At 39.3% G+C, this 21,606-nt stretch overlaps 1 protein-coding gene across 1 annotated transcript; it reads left to right on the top strand.

Annotated features, from left to right (window-relative positions):
• Positions 1-259: 259 nt before the first annotated feature.
• PDPK1 (3-phosphoinositide dependent protein kinase 1) lies at positions 260-17,121 on the top strand (the record flags this gene model as incomplete). The annotated part of the gene is made up of 14 exons (XM_084270922.1): positions 260-388; positions 2,182-2,451; positions 4,972-5,014; positions 5,213-5,350; positions 6,578-6,722; positions 8,664-8,761; positions 9,538-9,613; positions 11,026-11,094; positions 11,597-11,693; positions 13,238-13,411; positions 13,786-14,003; positions 14,638-14,695; positions 15,572-15,724; positions 16,245-17,121. The coding sequence occupies 14 exons, from the start codon at positions 260-262 to the stop codon at positions 16,350-16,352; spliced, it is 1,776 nt and encodes a 591-aa protein (XP_084127048.1). The 3' UTR covers positions 16,353-17,121.
• Positions 17,122-21,606: the final 4,485 nt, after the last annotated feature.

Genomic DNA, 21,606 nt, shown 5'->3' with positions numbered 1-21,606 from the left:
TTACTTCTAGCTGCTGTGTATCTTTATGCAGGCTGCTGCTTGAGTAGCTGTCTGAAGGAGAGGTGGTTCAGCTGGGTTATGAGGATATTAGGGACAATAGCTAGTCTGGGGAAGGTGTCAGCTAAAATATCTGCATAGGAGGCAGAAAGGGAACCGTGACCTACAGCTCACATATGTTAATGTGTTTTCTTGAGAGTGTCAATACGCTTTCCTCTCTCCAGTGGGAAGAGAGCTGCGTAGCTGATACAGAGTAGGGGGCATGTATGGTGCTCTAGGGGAGTTAGTGAACTTCCAAGAAGCAAAATTCTCCCATCTGTCTCCCAAGTCTTCCCCCAGCTTTGCCCCCTCGTCCTTGGCAAAGCTGTACAAAACAGAGCAGACAGCCATCGTCAGAGGCAGATTTCTGACCAAGCTCAGACAAAGGGCTAATAAACTGTGACCTGTTCTTGGTCTGTGCCCTGTCTGTGTGGTCATCCTTCTTGGGAAGAGCCCTAAGGAGCAATAGAGATCCCGGAGCAAGTGGGCAGCTCTCAGATTGGGAAGCGACTCTTCCCTTATGCTGCTTGGAATATACTGTTTAAAATAGTTGCTTAATGATAGTTGATTTTCAGTCTTGTGGGAATTGATATTTATATATCAGTTACGGAGAGTGGAGAAAACTGAGAATTTGTACTGGTTTTGACCTTGTTGTCTTCATCTCAGTTTAGAAAGTATACGTTTGCATGCTTAGAAGAAAAATGTTTGTCTCCTTGTTCTGCAATCCTGCTAAATGTGTAAGTAAAGTGTATTTCTCGAGTATCTTATTTTTGAAAGAAGTTGAGCAGTAAATAAGGCTGCTTTTCCCTACTGCATAGAGCACAGCCAAGTGAGTAATTGCTAATTTGGGAGCCAGGTGCTTTAAGTCCATCTGCATGATGGAATGCAAGTCCAATTCATTTCTGAAGTGGTTTCTGATAGAAATGCAGAAAATAGTTTTGAATCAAATTGAAATTCATGAGAGAAAAAATTCTTTTTGTCAGAAGCAATGCTCATTTGAATATCAACATGAGGTATGTTACAGACTAGGTCAGGGTTGTATAATACGTCTGGTTTTGAGGTTAGGAGATTTTCATTAAGCCATAGTTTAATTCTGCTGGATGTATGTTAGAATACTGAAATAAAAAAGTGATGCTCAGACATGGTGTTAATTTGTTTTAATATTCCCTTTGCATGCCATTTTTGTCAGTAGTAGTGCAGCAGAACACTCAATGTTGTCGGTGTTTTCTGGGCAGGCAGATGCCTGAGGTATATTACCAACAGGGAGGGAAGGCAGCTTGGCAAGGCTCCTTGGTCTTACTGGGGAAAGTGATAAATAAAATTACCAAATAACGTATCTTATACTTGCTATTTTCTGAGTTGTATCTGGTTCTTTTTTCTGGAGTTGGGATGTCTTGATGTGGTCATGTGTACCATTTAAATAGTGTGATCTCCCTTCTTGTGAAAGCTTGTGGACCAGAGCAGTCTTCAAAAACAGTATTAGATATTGCTGATAATTAAACCCTCCAGCTAATCTGGCTTTTGTATGTTGTTCTTTCTTTTCTTGCCCTTCCCTAAGGTGTATTAAAGAGAAATACTATTGGAGAAAGTGAGAGTCCAAGTAAAAACGTAGGAATGTATCTTTTGTCTCCATTAAAGTTTCATGCTTTACTTTTTAATTTGCAGTTCATTGTGACTTGGATCTCTAAACTGACGTTACTCTTGAATCCAGGTGTTCATGGCACAGCTAGATAATCCTTTTCATTTCAGGAAAAATAGTACCCGTTAAGATTGGGCGCATGGCTCTGTCTCTAAGCATGAAATAAAGCTTAAAGATGGTGGTGTTTGTGGGAGAACATACCCTGGAGTTTGACACCTTGGTGTTAGGGAGCTTTTTTTGTGTTTGGAAGAAAGAAAAGCAGCCTGGAATTAAAGCATTCAGGCTTTTGAGTTATGGCTGAATGTGTGTGCACAGCATGACATAAACAGTTGTTTAACAAATTAAGCGCTGCCATTTCCAGAATAAATACTAACATTGCCTGCTAAAGACATTTTCATGGTAACCCTTCCAAATAGCACTTTATATGATGCTTGTATGGAAATAAAGCGCAGATGTGTATGGTAATAGCTTGAAGGTGTAAGAATAAGTTTCACTTCTCTTTCCAGTATGATGCTGTTCCGATCCAGTCCAGTGTGGTGTTATGCTCCTGTTCATCCCCCTCAATGGTGAGGAACCAAGCAGATTCCAGCACTCCATCTGTCATTTCCACCTGTGGCAGCCGACAGGGATCTAACATGGAGGCCACTGCAGCTGAACCACGATCCAGTTCAAACTCCTTGCAGCAACACACGGGACAGCAGCCTCCGCAGCCTCGGAAGAAACGACCTGATGACTTCAAATTTGGGAAAATTCTGGGTGAAGGATCCTTTTCAACGGTAACTTTACTTTTTATATGGAGTGCCAGTTATCTTAGATAAACTTCCAGATTTGTGGGGTGAGTAATATTGCTGAGATTTAAACCTGAAGAGAACACCTTGGAGAGTAAATGAGCAGGACATGGTGGGTTTAAGTTTAGCTATTAAGTGTTGCACTAAAGGGTGCTGGTTTTCTCGAGTACCTTTTAAACTCATCTAAAGTTCCATTGTATCCTGATGACTTGATGCTTGGCTTTTGGGAGGCACTGCTTTCTAATGTGAGTTTGATAGCATAATGGATTATGTTAACCCTTCATGATATAAAGGGGTTTGTCTTGGTAAGAACTTCTACGCAATGTCTTGTCTGTGGCAAGAGCTACTGCCAGATGCTTCAGGAAGAGAGTAAGAACAGTGATACTTCTCTAATATCCTTTCTCAGCCTCTAGCATCATGGCCTTCGAGGTCTTCATGAGCCACAGTTAGTATCTCTGTATTCTGTAGCCTTGAATGGATTGTTTCTAACTTACTTTATATGTCCATGGCATTCCACAAGAATTAATTACCTGAGTTATCTCAAAGAACACATGAAGCAATTAGTACTTTCATTTGATGCTTTTATAGTTGCTGAGCTGTAAGACAGAAAATAATATTTCTGTATCTTTTGCATCTTTTTCACATGTCATTTGTTCTACACACCTTTTGGTTGTTGATCTCTAAATGTTGGGGTTTTCTTGTTCTTCCTTCTTGTTGTACTGTGGCGTTTAGGAGGCAGGCCTCTAGTAATCACCAAGCATAACTTGTACTTAAATACATAGCTTGCAGCTTGCAGGTTGATCTTACCAGTGCTGAAGAGGGAGGAAGGTTCCCCTCCATCAACATACAGGCAACATTCCTCCTAACACAGCCCAGGATACCATTCACTGCTGCCTTTGTGGCAAGGGCACGTTGTTGGCTCATGTTCAGATTGGTGTCTACTGAGACCCCTGTGTCGTCTTCTGCAAAGCTGCTTTCCATCCCTTCAGCCCCCAGGATGTGATGGGGTTCATGGGGTTATTCCCCCTCAGGAGGAGGAGCTTGCAGGTCAACAAAGGGAACTGCATGAGATTACTGTCTGCTCTTGATCTGTACAGTTTGTATAATGTGGTTATCAAAACTTTTTAAAAAGAACTTATGCTTTGTTCTTATAAAATATGTTTGTAGATTCAGAGATCTGATTCCACTCCCCAAGATCTTCACAGACATGCTGACTGGAAAGTGTTCATCTAAAAGCAGGACCCTTCCTATTACTGTCCCTCTGCTGACAGCTCCAGATTAAAAAAAAATAGTAATTGGTTACTCAAGGTTGTAATGGAATAATCTGAGCTACCACAGACTCTACCTGGTGCCGGTGTTGTGTTTCAAATTCAGCAGAGATGCACATGGTCTGGCCTCAGGACATTTATCTTCAGAGCATGCTGCAATTTTGTGGGACCTGCAGCTCTGACAGTTCTTGGACCCATGCTTGTTTTTCACAGATACACAAGCACAGGGCCTTCTCATGGCTGCTCTGCTCTTCTAAAGCGATGAAAATCTCCTTGCTTTGTAGACAGCTTCAAGCACCTCCTCTTACTAGTAAACTGAGATTTCATTTTTCTGACACTGAAAGGGCACAGCAGTATGCATTTATTTCACTGAAAAACCACCTTATGTAGAAGCTCTTTTTCCTAACGCTGAATGTTTAGTATTACGTGTATGTAATATTTTTGTGATGCTCTGTTGTAACTGGTTTTGCAGGGGGTTAGAATATAAGTGGGTTGGAAGCAAGCCTAATGCAGTGATTGAAAGTAGAATCTGAACATTATACTAATTTAGCAAGGTATTGGATTGGATATCAAATTAAAATGAGGAAAACAAAATGTCTTCTATTGTTACAAGATTATTGCTGGGATTCATGCTGCAGGACTTTTTAGATTGTCTTAAAAGTTGCCTTTTATAGAAGCTGTTTCTTGAAGATGAGCTTTAATTTGCATGCCTCCAAATGTTTTTCTCTTAAAAAATGTAGAACTGCTTGCTTGAAACTTTATCCCTTGCTCCTGCTAATTGGAATTCTCACATTCCTTTCTTTAAATCTTTTTCCTAACAAACTGTAAATAGCTGAAAGCTCTGTCTCAATTCTTACTTTTGATCTTTTAGATACATTATATCTTTCAATCTTTGCTGTTTATATTAAGTAAAAAGTACTGTGAATGTTAAGTCTTTGTAAATATTCCTGGGCAGGCTTGCTGCTTCTTTATTCCCCTTAAGAAGATTTGGCAATTTACTGTAACTTCGGTTACATTCTTCAGCATTCTGGGAGGGGGGAAAAAAAAGTGAATCAGTGATTACCCAGTCAGGTCTCTTAGCAAAACAAGTGTTGTTGTGCTGAACTGAGTATCTTCCTGAAGCCAGCAGGGTATGAACCCATGTGTGAATCTTTTGTTTGTTGTAGCTGTGATAGTTTGTTTTAGACAATCAGTATTCCAAAGAAATGGTTACAATATATTTTCTCTCATCTGGTGACAGGTTGTCTTGGCTCGAGAATTGGCAAGTTCTAGAGAATATGCCAGTAAGTATTGACTCCTTCAGTGTGGAAATTGAAAAAATGCACTATCAGTCTAGTCCTGTTACAAAACACCTGTTCAAAAGGGAGAATTAGTGGGTTTGTGATCATTTTACCTATCCAAAAAAAGCCAAAATAAATTAGATGGACTCAATTTAGTTGTACCTCCTGCATTTTCACACTGTCTCTCTTTTTTTTATTAAGTTAAAATTCTAGAAAAGCGTCATATCATCAAAGAAAACAAGGTGCCATATGTGACACGAGAGAGAGACGTGATGTCCCGCCTGGATCACCCTTTTTTTGTGAAACTCTACTTCACCTTTCAGGATGATGAAAAGCTCTGTATCCTTCGTGTTTTAAAACTTGCTGTAATGTTTTCTTAGAAGTAGCAGTCCCCAGTTTTGGTTCCTTTTGAAACGTTGTCAAACAGGAATGATGAAAATAACGTGAGGTATTTAAAAGATCTTAATGTTTGCAATGCAACTTTTGCAGTTATGGCCTTAATAGAAATTAGGCAAATAGAATGAGTGTGTGCTCTCAAAGAGAAGAGTGGGTGACTTGCATGACAGGGCAGATGAATAAAACAGTAACGTATATTGGCCAGTAAATGCTGAAGGGTGACTTGCAACAATCTAAGTTTAATACAAAATATTGGGTGCTGTATGAGAAACCTTTTGGAAACCTTTTATTTTTGATGTATACAAGAAAACACCAAAATTCCTGTTTAAAATAGCCAGCTATCTTTACTATTCCTTATTTGAAAAATTGGATGTATTAAAACTTGTCATGTGCAAAAGTGCTTACAGAATAAGCTGAACGATAGACAGCTGAAACTCTTCTGTTTGGGTCACCATTTCCCAAGTTCTCTCTCTAGCAGTAATTGCAAAGTGCAGTTTCATCTTGAAAGCTCATTGGTTTGCAGTTGGCTTTTTTCCTTGTGGAAAAAAAAAAAGGTTAATTATGTGAATTTCCTCCTGAACATCCTGCTTCAAATTGGCTGTGCCAAGGGTAAAAGGATAAATCAGTCTATTTCTGGGGCTGGTAAGTAGTTGTGTTTTTCATGGAGGCTGCTGGCAGTGCTAACAGGTCCTGTAGCATATGTACATACATACCTACACATGTACACTAATAGAACTTCTAGGGGCTCTTTTGTAACGTAAACATTTGCTCACTGAACACCAGGCTGACTTTGGAACTTTCCAGATGATGGGGCAATTTTAAACTTAGGTTGAATGCTCGCCATGACTGTAAATAGTTCTCTCTGAGGGCAATTATGTATACAGTTTAAATGAATTATTCAAGTGACTGTCTAGGAAAACTACAGATTTAACCCTTTGTGTAATCTGTGCTATGCTAAGAAATGGGGACCTGTCTGAGGTTCTCTTATTTATATATATATTAAAAAAGAAATTATTTTGGGTTCCTACTATGTAAAATTTTAAATTAACCAACTTCCCTTCTCCCCCATTGTTCATGTATATTTTGTACTATTCTGGCCTTCAGATTGAGGTGTGGGGATTTTTGTTTTAGAATGGTTTAGTGTTAGACCTTAACTATACTTTCATTCAGATTTTGGGCTTAGCTATGCCAAAAATGGAGAGCTGCTAAAGTATATACGCAAAATCGGCTCATTTGATGAGACCTGTACCAGGTTTTACACTGCTGAAATTGTATCAGCCCTGGAGTATCTGCATGGGAAAGGAATAATTCACAGGTAATAAAAGTTGAGACCACCAAGCATTTGATTATGCACAAGGTATTGTTTTCTAGAAATGTTCTTTGTGACCTCTAAATCAAATGTGGAATCTGTGAAAAGCTGAGAGCACAATAACATTTCATTAGCATCAGGACTGTTCTTAACATAGAGAGCCAGAGAAAACTTTAGGAGAGCCAATCTCTGTTGTTAGACCAACTGTTCTAGAGGGAAAAACTAAGAAATCTTTTGAACTATCATTACCAAAAGCTCATCTCTTGTAAGCTTGATCAGTTGGTCTAAAACCATAAGCTGACTCTTTGTTTAATTAAGTTTGTGTTTTGTTTAGTTGTTTTCCCTTGCTGTGTTATGTACCAAAAATAACTGAATTTGTGTAGCATGTGAAATTAAAGTAAAATTAATGAATGTCAGCATTCACTCAGTGAAAACTGACATCAGTTTCCACAAAGCTGAACAGTAACTAGGTAAATAGTGAAATTTAGCAAAGCTTTTATTAGGACTTTTGCAGTTGTTCTTGATGTAACTGTCTGGATAAACATGTTTTCTCATTCATAATTAAGCAAATTGAAGCTGTAAGTGTGAGAAATCTGAGCTGCAAAATTTCTTTTTGGGTAAGAAATATACTTTTTAGGTTCCTAAGCAGTTGTTCATGAACAGTAGGTGCTAGTTGGCAAAAACCTGGCTCATCAAAATTCTGATAGTGTTATTACTACTGTCATGTATTTTTTAAAGGACAAAATATTTTCCTAATACTTTTCTGTTAAGCAATTAGGAATAGAATCTGAGGGGTCTGGATGTGGAAAGTACTAAAAGCATAACATTTTCTTGCTGGGGAAAAACAGCTCAAGAACTCACAGTTTCACTTTGATTATATAGTCCATGTGTTAGACTGGGAGAATGCTTATAAATGAGTATAGCACGATCGTCAGTATTACTAAGCCTCTGTTGGCAGTCTTATATTATAAAAGAGCTGCTTTGTATTTGGCTTCATATGAAGGCCACTATGAGAAGCTCAAAAGAGAACAGTGAAATAGTTCATCTAGATAATTTAGTATAAAGTTTATTTAATTGTGAGTCTGTAGTTCTCACGTTGCCTGAAAGCTTTCGCTGTCTAAAGAAATAAGACATGAGACAGAACTACTTTAAGAGACCAGGCTACTCTGGAAATGTTACTACAGATACATCTCTCTATGTATCTGTATATATAGCTGTATCCTAGATCCACAATATAAACATATAAACTGTATGTATATATGTGTATAGAGTACAGTGTATATATATACACATACCTATGCGTGTGTAAAAAGACCCTACATGGAACTCTTCAGAAGGTCCACTCTGTTCATGTACTTTCTACTTCTTTCTGAGAAATAGTTACAGGATCTTTATGGCTCATGTCATGATGACTTCATTCCAATCACTGTCTGTGCTAGTCCACAGTACAACTGCACAACCCATGCTTTGCAATAATAGGGGGCTGTAATCTGAGGAGAATCATACTGTACAGTGGTTGATGGAAATGGCTTTGAGTTAGCACTGATTTTTCTTACCAGTCAACAGAAACAACTACTGTGCTTCTAGAATTCTTTATGAGCATCCAGAGATAATTCTTAGGAGGGAAGTATGTCAGCTGAGGAACCTTGGTGCAAAGCAAATAATACTTGGTTTGGTTTTCTGGTTTTCTTTTTTTGTTGAACAAGTAAGATACAAAAAAGCTTAGTTCTGAGATTATTTATTACTTCAAGTTTTCTTAGAAAATAGTGAATGAATATGCTTTTCCACATCTGTTAGCAGTCTGCATGTTGACTCCAAGTTAGAGGAAAGCTGACACAGTCATGTTTATAGAATGCATCATGTATGATAGTTACGTACATAAATCACTAGACAGTTTCGCAGCTTTACTTTTTATGCTGTTTAAATATAAAAATCTGTCTTTTTCAGGGACCTTAAGCCAGAGAACATCTTGCTAAATGAAGATATGCACATCCAAATAACAGACTTTGGAACAGCAAAAGTATTATCTGCAGATAGCAGACAAGGTATGCCATTGCTTAGTTCACCGGGTGGCACACCGAACTGTAGCAGGTGGTTCTTGGAAAATGAATGTATGTTGTATGTACCAAATTGTAACCTTCAAATAGCATTACTCCTTCTCTAACAAAATCACTGAGTGATCCTGAAACAGTTTTGACTGGTGCTACTTACATTATGTCAGAAGAAGTAATATTTGGTGTTGTGGTATGACCAGCCAGGTCACCAAATACAGTGGGAGTTTAAATGACATCGAATTACTCTTTACTTGTGAGATAAGAATATGTGTAGCTACTATGGCTCAGCTGTATGCATATGTATAACTCCAGTGGCTCAGCTCTGCATATGTATGTAACTCCAGTGCCTATCAGCATTGGTCAGATGTGATGATTATAGAATACTTGTGCCACTAATTGCTTAATATTAACCTGTGAATCAATGATGCTGCAGACAATGCCTGAAAAAAGCATTAGACTGAACTGAATCTGACAAACTTAATTTTTACTTGAATGCAGTATGCTTGTCTTGGTAGATTTTATACCTAACAAAGTGCCTAGATGCTTAGCCCCTTGAACCAAATAGATATCACTGAGATTGGCCTGTCTGAGCAGGTTCTGTGGATGGGTAGAGAAATTAAATTCCTGTGGGGTCTTTGTAGCATTACATAACTTGCAGTAGATTGTCTTGGTGAGGGGATGGGTCTTACAGGGTTGGGGGCAGCGGGGGAAGGTGGAGGTTGGCTTTTCTGTAAGTATGTATTTACTTCTTTCCATTTTCTTGCCAGCACGGGCAAACTCATTCGTAGGGACGGCACAGTATGTTTCCCCAGAACTGCTGACAGAGAAATCTGCCTGTAAAAGGTGAGGACTGCACAGTGTTTCAGAGCTTTACTGGCTCTGTATGGATTTTGTCAAACGGGGGCAAGGGGATAAATGAAGCAAGCAAGCTTAGAATTTCAAAGAAACAAGATGCTTCTATATAGTATAAAGGTTTTTGTAAGACAGTTTGAAAATTTTTCTTGAAAAATACTGTTTCGTATCCAAGCACTGGTTTCCTTAGTTCATCTACCTGCTGGAGTTCTACAGACAGCATTAGGTGTTGTCAGGAGAGTGTCCAGTGTGAAGTTGGATTTCTCTTACCCACAAATACATTTGAAAAACTTTTTCTGTTACCAAATACAATTTATTTTCATTCTGGTTTATATAAACCTCCTCTAATATGGTAACTCCAGCTGTAAAAGGAACAGAATGTCATGTTCTGTCAGTATGGTGAAAGGCTACACCTTGCTTTGACTTGAGATCAACTTGCAGTTACCTTTGCTAGGCTCTGCTTGGGGTTTGCAGTGGTTTAAAGCTCATCACTGTGCTGGTATGAGTGACAGCATTAAGAAATTTCTGAGCTCGTTTAAGTTAGTTCTTGATAGCAACCTGCAGACTGTTGTATATACACTTATTACAATGCTATATACAAGCTAACCACAGAAATCATAAGGAAAAGAGATCTCTTGTATGAATGACTGTGGTAATTTGTGTAATGTTCCTTAAAGTGATAGAAAATGCATTAGACTTTCCCCTTTTGCTTCTAGTAAAGAGGACTGGTTTGGCTAACAGAAGGATTTAATCAGGTTATCTCCTTTTAGAAGTGACATAATGCTTCATCTTCACACAAAACTTAATCTGAGTAGTTTTGATTCTTTGTTAGTATTTTAGTCTCCATGAGGATTTCTAAACTGTGAGCAAATCTATGCATAGGAGGAAAAATAACTAAAAAATACACTTTCAGGCCAACACACTATAACTTAAGACTCCCTCCCCCATGTACCTTATTGCCTGCCTCCTTATTTGTACCTGAAGAGAAGCTTTAAGTGAGAAAGATGTATTTTGGCTTCCTCTATGAAACACTGAGGACAGGATTTGAATTATGAAGTAGCATGTATTACTCTACGCTGGCTGCATCTTGGAAACGTGATAGTAGATAATAAGTGTTCTTTTTAGTCTCATTATGAACCCATTATTTTGACAAATTCAGCTGTCTTGCACATGTGCTTGTAGTTGGTTGTTGTGAGACAGTTCCTGTATGCTCTTTTGAAAGTTGTGTTGATAGCCTACTCTTTTGTCAAGGAACAAGGGGAAATAGTATGGAAATGATGTTTTGTCCCATGTGCTTGTGCTGTGTTCTAGCTAGTGAAAGCATAAGAATTTTTTTTTGTTAAATTACAGTTTAAAGGCTTATAGGAAAATATGCTATGATGTTTTTCCTCTTTCCTTTGAAGCTCCGACCTCTGGGCTCTGGGATGTATAATATATCAGCTTGTAGCTGGATTGCCTCCATTTAGAGCTGGGTAAGAGATTTAAGCTAATTCTTTATATGTGGATCATGAAATATATTGACCTGGTCATGGCTTTTACCTTACTACCAGTTCTGAAGTACAACTTTTTATGGTGCAGTGTTGGTGGTGTTGTTATGCTTGCTTTTATTTGTCATTTCTGATGTCATGAAGATGCTTAGACAGCTATAACGAGAGTTCCTGAGAGAGATTCCTTAATTTATCCTAGGATTTCATATGTAATTTATTGCCATAAAGGTTACTATGCCTACGTGAAGAGGGTATGAGGCACCTCTATATTGAGCCATTTTAACTTTCCTGGTTATTATTCAAGTATCTGGTGCTTACAAGATGATAGATACTTGGAAGACTGTAAACTCCTTTACCCCCTGGAAAGATTTATGGGAATGTGACTTAATTTGTAGACCTCCCGTTTAATATTTGTCCAGGTTATGCACTGCTAAGGTGAAAGAACTGGAGAACCAATAACAAGAGCTAATATTTTTCTCTTTTGCAGAAATGAATATCTTATATTCCAGAAGATAATAAAGTTGGAATATGACTTCCCAGAAAAATTTTTTCCCAAGGCAAAAGACCTTGTTGAAAAGCTATTGGTAAATATTTGCTGCTGTTAAATGATTTGGTGACATTAGAAACATTGATCTTTTCTCCTAAAGTTTCTATTGCAAACCTGATAATAAGGATGACTGGGAGCATTGCTGACTGCGGAGCGGAGAGGATTGAAAATCAACATCCATTATTCAACAGCACTTAGATTATTATTTCTTAAAATCTAAATTCTAAAGCATGGACAAGGAATGTCTCTCAGTGAAATGGAAGCAAATAGATCTGAATACTGTGCATTACACAGAAGTTAAGATTCAAATCCTTAGGATCACATAGTGCTCAGATTAATCTTGAGTTGCACAGTGAATTGTTTAGTTGAAAACAGTGTTCTGTAGGTCACAAGGAGGTATAGTCATTACAGCAGAGATCAACTTAACTTGTGTTTTAGCATGCACTTACCCTGCACTTAATGCATGTCTCAGTTGTATCAGCCAAAGAATTACTCTGCATGTGAATGTTTGACAGGAAGAATAGAATAGTTCTGTCTCATCAGTGAGACGTAGCTGTGACACTCAAGTGAATGTGCAGAGAACATTTAGAGTGGTATAAGCTTGAAGGTCAGTAGTCTAGCATATTAGCATGGGATGGGTGGTGAGGAGGAAACTGTGACTTATGTTTGTGGATGATGACGAGTGCAACAATTGTAAAGGGTGTAGCAGCATGTTTTTCCAGGCCAGCTCTGTGGCTAAGCCAGTGCCTGCTGAATGGTGAGGTCCAGGTTGCATCAACATCCTGAGCGCTGTGTGGTTTTTTTAGGGTGCTTGAGAAGTTGATGTTTGACACCAGCTATAGCTTCCACAGCTGCTTTTATCACTAGAATGTGATGCTGGATTATACTTAAATTGTCTATGCTCCATCAGACCTTCTCTGTATTATAGAATCACAGGGGTTGGAAGGGACCTCAAGAGATCATTGGGCCCAACCCCCTGCCAAAGCAGCTCCCCAGCACATATTGCACAGGTCGGTGTCCAGACGGGGCTGGAATATCTCCAGAGATGGAGACTCCACACCCCCTGGGCACCCTGTCCCAGGGCTCCCTCACCCTCACTGGGTAAAAGTTCTTCCCATGTTGGTGTGGAACTTCCTGTGCTCCAACTTGTCCCCACAGAGCACTGAAAAGGGTCTGGCTAATTCCCCTTGCATTGCATACTTAAGATATTTTTATAAACATTAATTAGGTTCCCCCTTAGTTTTCTTTTCTCCAGGCTGAACAGTCCCTGCTCACTCAGCCTCTCCTCACAGGGGAGATGTTTGTTTGGTTTGGTTTCTGCCTCTTTGAAGAAAGCAAGCCAAAAAATCGTGTGGGTCCAAAGAGGTGCTCCTTTCTCTAGATCTCTGAGCTGGTGTCATACAAAGTGTTGCTGACAACACATACTGACAAATAACATTGTGCATGTTCCAGATATGTAGAACTTAGATTAGGACAGTGAGACCAGCTGGTTTTAAGTTTTTGCATGCCCCTGTGCCAGTGTGAACAGTGCTCACTCCTTGTCCTCATTTGATGCATATTAATTAATTGCAATTTTCTCAGGTTCTAGATGCTACCAACAGATTAGGTTGTGAAGAAATGGGAGGATATGGACCTCTTAAGGCTCACCCCTTCTTTGAATCCATTGTGTGGGAAAACCTACATCTTCAAACACCCCCAAAGCTCACAGCGTATTTACCTGCTATGTCAGAGGATGATGAAGACTGTTATGGAAATGTATGTTTGTCTATTGCTGCATTCAGCTGTGCTGCCTGAGACTTTTGTTGAAGTATAATTATTGTCTATTAAATATTGTTATTGCAACTGCTAGTTAATTATATTTTCATGAAGACTCAGTTATTAAGAATCTGATACGAAATTGCTGATTAAAATTTAAACTAGTCAACTTTTTTTTTCTAATAAAGTGTTTGGAATAATTACTGGTTGCCTTGCTCTTGACAAAACATACTTTTTTGGATAAGGGCCTGTTAATCTATAGAGTAGGCTGTCTTTTTGTGCAAAAGCGTGCTTAGATTAAAAGCCACAGTTCAGTGAAAAATAAGCTTTTTAATCAACAAAACTTCTTTACTTCATTTTGTTTCCTCCTTTAGTATGACAATCTCCTGAGTCAGTTTGGTTGCATGCAAGTTTCTGGTTCTGCCTCTTCCCACTCACTGTCTGCCCCAGAGACAAGTACACCACAGACATCAGGAGGAAACATTGAACAGTATATTCATGATCTTGACAACAATTCCTTTGAGCTGGACTTACAGTTTTCTGAAGATGAGAAGAGGTTACTTCTTGCAAAACAAGCTGGTGGAAATCCTTGGTAAGATATTTGAATACAGCTCATCTGTTACTTGCACAGCAGGAAGGAATCAAAAAGCTGAAGTTATTTTGATTCAGATAAATATTAGTCAATCTTAATATCTTCAAGCAAAAAAATAGCAACTAGATTTTTCCTGACCTCTACTTTTAAAGCAATAGGAGTGAAACCTAACACTATGTTTCTAAAATTTACAGTGTCTAGAGGATGTTATGGAGTACGTTCCGAAAATAGGTAGAAATTATGCTGTTGCAGTGCTGAGAAGTCATCCCTCTACAGGGGCCTAGAATTAGAAAACATTCCCTCTTTCTAGTTGCCATAACTGGGCTTTGAATGATTCTCTGTTGATACCTAACCAAAATACTCCCAGACCATGTGCTCTACAGCATTTCTCTTCACTCTTGAGGAGTTTCTAATCTGTGATTACTTTTATTTTTCTCCCCATCACGTTGCAGAAAAAGCTCTTTGTGGAAGGAGGAAGAGTCCAAACCTCATCTAGTAAAGTTGTTCAGGACTTTGGTGGAAAAGGAGACGCTAGGGAGAGACATGGAAAATTGCTTGATGATAATAATAAAAGCTGTTTCTGTGGAAGAATTACTTCAGGCATAATAGTTCTTTTTCTTTTTCTTTCTTTAAGGCATCAGTTTGTAGAAAATAACTTAATTCTAAAAATGGGTCCAGTGGACAAAAGAAAGGTAAGGACTTTTCTTAATTCCCTGTAAGAAGATTCAGCTGTCAAATTTTTGTACAGTTGCAGCATAGACAAGGAACCTGGTTTAGAACTTCCTTGTTTCACTTACTTATAAGAGTGAAATTGGTTTATTTTTTTAAATGTAGTGTTCTCTTGTGATCTTTTTTTTTTTTAGTGGTGCCCTCTAGATTTTTGGAAGAGGCTAAAAATAAATGTGCTATTGATAGTTTAATTTCAAGACTGTAGTAAACAGATTTTTGTTCTATCTCCTCCCCCCAATCTGAAGTAGCCCACTAAATGCTTTGTCTTGATGCATGTCTGCATGTGGATCAAGCCACAAATATCAGAAAATAAAACACAAGCCCTTGTTATTCTGAACTGTGTGGTTTTTCCTGGATTTGAGTAGTGCCTGTATCCTGAGAGAGGCAGAGGTGACATTAGGACAGCTTTAAGTATGAACTTAATGTGGTATGGATGAGCAAAGATGGTCTATGTCAGCTTTACAGGAATACAGGTTCTGTTTCATCAGTTGCTAGCTGCTTGTTCCAAATGCTCTCCCTAAAATCAGGCATATTGGTTTCTGTGCTGGGATCTTTGGCAGATTTCACTTTACTCTGCAGCCACTCGATTTATGTTTTGTTAGAACTTGAAGATGCTCTTTTAAAACAGCACTTGTGTTTTGCCATGTGGTGTGAGTGCACTGCGACCCCTAAAAAAGTGAGGTAAAACAGGTAAAGCAAAAGGAAAACAGAGAGTCCCCCAAACTCCCACTGTGCTGTCACTGAGCTGTTTTCCTTCTGCCTCTACTGCTGAATACAGAGATCTACACATTTCTCTTTCTCATGCTTTTTTTCTGCGTTGCTGCTGCTTCTCTTGTCAGGGATTGTTCGCACGCCGGCGCCAACTGCTGCTCACAGAAGGGCCCCACCTGTATTACGTGGATCCTGTCAACAAAGTCCTAAAGGGAGAGATTCCCTGGTCCTTGGAGTTGCGGCCGGAAGCCAAGAATTTTAAGACATTTTTTGTTCACACAGTAAGTGACTCTTTCACTTCTTCGTAAGTTGCACTAAGGTGTGCAGTTAATTATTCTAAGCTGTTAACAAGTGTTTCTGGAGAAGATGTCATTCCTTAAATGCAAGTGTTGATAGCCTTAAAACAGAACAAAGCTGGAAAAACCAACCCCCAAAACCCCCTGACATATGTGTTTCCCACAAATGCAAGTTCATCTATTTATAATTCATGTGTAAATGAAAACTATAAGGGGGGATTTGAAGGAAATTCCCAAGTACTTTTAAAATGCAGCCATCTTTCTATGTAGAGGATGACAAGGAGTGTATCAATAACACATTGTTGGTTGACTTGACTCCTTAACAATATTGAGATGCCAGATGTATGGTGATTCAGTAATATGTAATATAATTGTAATTTAACTTAACTTTTGGGAAGCTTATTAACTGATTCTGAATAATCAGTTTATTGGGAAGTGCGGAATAGTTACTACTTTTTAGTTAAACTGTGTTTGGGGTACTCATTCAAATGTTGTTCACTTATAGCCAAACAGGACATATTACCTGATGGACCCGAGTGGGAACGCTCATAAATGGTGCAAAAAGATACAAGAAGTTTGGCGGCACAGATACCACCAGAACGCTGCTAAATAGTAAAGCTCATCCAAAACTTCCCAGTTTCCCTACTTGCTGCTAGAACTCCGTGTGCAGCCGATCAGAGGACTCTTTTCAACCCACCTATTACCATCTCAAGGGGAAGCAGATGTCTGAAATGTTCTGGGTTTGGGTTTGGTTTTGTTTTTGTTTTTTTTTTTTAAAGGAAAGAAAAAAAAGAAAAGCAAAAACCTAATGGAATTCAGGGTCGCTTTGCTCGCTCTTTGTGCTTCTGTTGAGGCTTCCACATGCATATCATTGCGGTGAAGATCTTGCTTTTTGTGCACTTCAGCTCAATTTCTGCTGCAGACTAGTGGATAGACCCTGCGTTACCGGCTTCACTTAAGATGAGTTAAAACCAATCCACACGCACACACGCCGAATCATGTACCAGCCTCACCTTTTATGGGGCTGGAGTTTTCTGTGACTTTCAGATTATCATTAAACTGTATTTCATCAGGGAGCTTTTATATGCCTCTCCTAAGCACCACCTCTTTGTTTTCTCTTCCTTTCCTCACAGTCCCCCGGCTTATTGGTATATGGCATTTGTAGCCAGGTCAGTTGCACCCTTGTGTAATTCCTAATATAGTTCTGGTTGCAGGATTTATGTGGTACTTTAGTAATTATGTGAATGAATCAGATGTGTGTGTCTGGCAGACAGGCTCCAATGATACAGGTTGTGAGAGAGTAAAATGCTGAACGTGGCACTGAAAGATTGCTCAAACTGAAGTGTTGGCTTCTGAAGCAGATAAGATTTTAAACATTCAATTTAAATTTTAATATGAATCATATGTGTGTTTAATCAAGGGACAATAAACTTACCGGCATGCTTTTAACTAATGCTAACTAAAAAAACCCAAACTAGTTAGTATGGGGGAGTAAAGGTTACTATTGAAGTAGTGACTAGTTTTTCACCTTTTCAGGAGATGAGGGCTAGAAGCTTTCTTTCCAGGATGTGCATGTATTGTGCATTTTAGTGGGGCCAACCTATTTACCTGGGTAGAGAAGGAAATGTGAAAGCTTTGTACAATTGATTACTTGACTTTTTTTGTCTTACTGTATGAGATGTACAAATAATCCTATTTTTGGTCCTTGGCCAAATATTTAGCAGCTCTGGTGGAAAAAAAAATGTTAAGCAATTGAAATACAAATCCATAAATTAATCTGGTTAAAAATTCAAAGGAAAATATTGATACAAAGGGGAAAATATATGGTACTTAAGGCATATCTATAAAATGAAAGTATTTTTCATGTTGATCCTCTTCAAATTAAGGCTTTTGTGGTCGAACATTTCTTGTAATGTTGCAAAAACATAACTTCCTATGTGCTAAAAACAACTTCCCTACTGGTATTTTCAACATGCCCGTGTTCCTGAAATTTGCAGAGAGGAATGACCTAGGTCTGGACAAAGGCATTCCTTCATGGTTTTAAAAGCAGTATAAGCATCACACCTATTTATTCACCTTCTTCATATGCCATCTCTTTGCATTTTGCTGTCTTGTACTATAATGTGATTTTCCTTCCACCAAAGAAAAAAATGTTCCACTACTATGTTGAAAAAATCCCTCATGGGCTACTGTTTGTGAAGCAGCATTTTAAAAGCAGTGGCTCACTAGGATTTCTGAGAACCTGAATGTTGGGTATTTTGTTGTACAGGGTGAAGGAGATTTATTATTGGTCTCTTAAAACCTGTGTTACGTGGTTGAACATGATGACAGGTCATCTTTTCCGGTATCTTTCAGTCTTTAAAGGAGAGAGTGCAGTTGTCTCTCTCTTTTGGAGGAACTGCATTCTTGTAGTCTTCTGTTACTCCACTGTGTACGTGGACTTGAGAAAAGAAAATCCCTGGCTTAGTGCCTGGTGTTAATAGAGCTAAGGTGTCCTGTAAGATGGTTGAGATGAAAGACAGAGCTCTATTTCCTTTGCATCATGAGGAATTTCGTTATAGACAAGGAATGCTCCTTGTCACTAAAATCTGAGTAACAGAATACACCTGCTGTTTGTGCTGGTGTTAATCCTCTATTTACCGTTCTAACCAAGGTGATGTAGGGCTGTTGCAGCACTATCCATTTGTTCTCTGGCTGCCAAATTCCAGCTGTATGTTGAGCCCACTGGAGGCATCCCAACAGCTTTTGGATTCAGTCACTGGTTTAGAGATATAGATGTATTCCCAACTTTGTGCAGGGCAGTTTGGCAGTGATGGAGGCTCACTGTGCCACTGCTCTTCAATGTGACAAAACGTGGCTCGTACAAAAAGTTTGGCAAAGTTGTTCTGCTAATAGGGAGCAACATAGCTTCATTAGGCAATGGAGTCATCTCCATCAGCCTGTCCACTAGGTGGAAATCCAGGAATGTTTAACCATGCTTTGTGTAATACTTTAGTCACTTTGCCATAACAAAGTAATTACTCTGCTTTTTCAAACCTTGAAAATCCTCTCTCAGTAGACTTCCATCCTGCCCACCAAAAGCTCTCAGCCAAAGAAATCTTGGTAGCAGGAAGCTGTCAGAGTGTCTGGAAGGCTGATGCCTGCATTCCAGTATTCCCTTTTGCTTTTCACAGCGCTGTCGCTAGAAAACTGTGAGCATCTCTTACGGGCATCCCTCCCCTCAGAACTTCAGTGCTCCAGATCAAGTCTTCCTTAGCTGCTGCTTTTTTGGGAAGGAACTAGAACTTTTCTGGGAGAGGTATTTGTCTTGGACTGTACATGAAGTCTGTGGGTTTGAAAGGTGGCAGAAGAACAGAGTGAGGCAAGATGAAGCAATTGTGGATTTAAGTGTGTTTCATCAGTTTGTCCCCTTAAATGTGTATTGGCAGGTGCTGTATGCTATGAAGGGCTGGTTCCTGTTTTAAATGCTTACACCCAAAGTGGGATAGCTTCAGATCTTTGTCTCAAATCCTTCCTGTAGCTCAGGGAAGTTCATAGAATGAAATGGACAAAGGAGATTCTTCAGAGCTGCAGACAAACCAGTTAATTTCTCTGCTCTTTATCTAAGGTCTTTCAAAGGACAGAAAGGGTTGTTAGGTGCTTGAAGCCTCCTCTTCAGTCTCCTCACTGCAAATCTACTGACAACCCAATCTGTTGGTTGCTTCATTCCACCTTTTGCATTTTGAACAACTGTCAATCATTTACAAAGGAACTGTTCAGAAATGTTGTAGATTTGTTTCCCTTGGGATTTGAACTCCAGGAAGGTATTTACTGCATCTGTTTTTCTGTGGAATGGAGCTTAAGCAAGGATGAAGTACTACTGTTAGAAAGGATTTTTGAGTCACGCTGGTTCAGCCCAGTGGCAGAAGTTTAAAACAACTTTGATAAACTGGGGAGATGAGGGTTTTTATCATTGGCCTTAAAGACCAGTTTTGAGAAGGATTTATATTAAGACTTGCTTCAGATGTGAAGTTGAGGCATTGTGAGCAGACTAATAGTACCCACTAAGGTCTCGTTTGCTAAGCCCTTAGATACTGAAGACCTCAAACTACCAGATAGTACTGTACTCAATTTTCTCTTTCTGGTGTGATTTACTTGTGAAGTATCTGCTATATATAAACCTGGAAAAAAAACAAAACACTGTAGGTTGAAACAAAGATGTAGTAATTGTAATTAATTTTCATAGTACAAGATGCTTAATTTAACGAGCTGGATACCATTACTTTTTGTGCTGGGAACTTGGAAGAATCCTGATGATTTCCCCACATGTACATTTAACAATTTCTTCACAATGATTTAGTAAAGTCAACACAATTATTTACCTTGGCCCATGGACAAAACGTTTGATTTCAACACCTTGCTGAGGAGAGAACTTACCTATTAATAGTTGCCTAAAGATGCGGTCTGTGGATTCTGATCATTCTTTCTGCTAGTGAATTACACAAATAGGTGTGGTATTTATATCTGAAATTTTGCTGAATGCCTGTAATATTTTATGCAAATGTTTTGTAAATGAAATGGAAGTGCTCCTGCAAAGCTTCATGACACAGATTGTCCATCAGTTGATCGATTAAGTGAGCTTACGGATAAGTAATTCTCTGACCCAAAACAGCATGCTTTCAGTTAAGACTGGGAATTTAGGAATGTTTCCTCTTTCTTAAAATAAATATGACTTTTGTACAGCAAACGATGGGAGAGGTTCTTAAGCACCCACTGACCTGGTCTGCCTGTCAGCGTGGCAGTGACTGTGGAAGGTTGCCATTTGACACAGCTTCCTATGACCATGTGCTAGCTCTGGTTGGACATGGCAAATGTACTAAATTGTAGCAGAACTTACAATTACTGTATCTGACAAAAGAGGAAAAAAAAAATAGGAACCAGGAACCATAATCAGTTTTGATAGTTGTATGCTAGCTGTTTTCAGGTTGGTGGCAGTCAGTTACGTGTGTAATATTCTCTACCTGGTTTGTAGCTGTAACTGTGATGTACAGATTAAAAAATTAAAAGTTAAAAAAAGACAAAAAAAAAAAAAAAAAGGAAGAAAAGAAACCCCACCCAAGGCAAACCAACCAAAAACCCAAACAAAACACCCTCCCAACCCCCCACAACCACCACACAACAATCTCCCTTCCTCCAAGAACTCGAACAGAAGCAAATAATGCAAGGACATGATACACACTTTTGTATTTTTATTCTTATAAGGTTATTTGCTGGCTCTCGTTGGCCTCTAGTTCAGTCTGTGTTATTTAAATTCTAATATATGAATTATTTGGATTGAATTCATGTTCGGGGCCATGGTGTTGTATGTATTGATGTACAGCCTTGAATGTGAATAATTATTGTAAACTATATTTTACACCTTTTTTCTGGCTTTATTATATAAATTTTCTATTGGTCGATGATTTAATCATATCTCATAATTTAATGACTGTTTATTCTCCTCTCGACAGATCTCTGTGCTGTAGATGTGTAGTTAGTGACGGATGATGGATTTCACTTACGCTTGGTAGTCTGTAATAAAGGCATGTAGGGTCCTGGCCGGCCTCGCCTCTTCTTCCGCCGCGGGGGGGCGGGGGCAACCTCCGCTTGGGCCCGAGTTCGCCGCTCGGGCGCGGCTGAGCCCCGGCTGGGCTTTAGCGGTTCAAGGGGCGCGGCTGCCCCGGTGTCAGCTCGTAGGCCACGGCCCCAGCGGCCCAGGCCGCTCCCGGAGCGCAGGCGCCGGGCGCGCAGGGGGGAAGGGAGCGGTTGGGAGCGGGACGCTTCCGGTGGGAGGCGCGCCCGGGGACCTATAGCTGGGGCGGACCCTTCCGGCGGCAGCGGCGGCGAGG

The sequence above is a fragment of the Gallinula chloropus genome (genome assembly GCF_964237585.1).
Source record: "Gallinula chloropus genome assembly, chromosome: 15".
NCBI lineage: Eukaryota > Metazoa > Chordata > Aves > Gruiformes > Rallidae > Gallinula > Gallinula chloropus.
The sequence above is the reverse complement of the archived record's forward strand: the minus strand, read 5'-3'. Positions and strand labels throughout refer to the sequence as shown.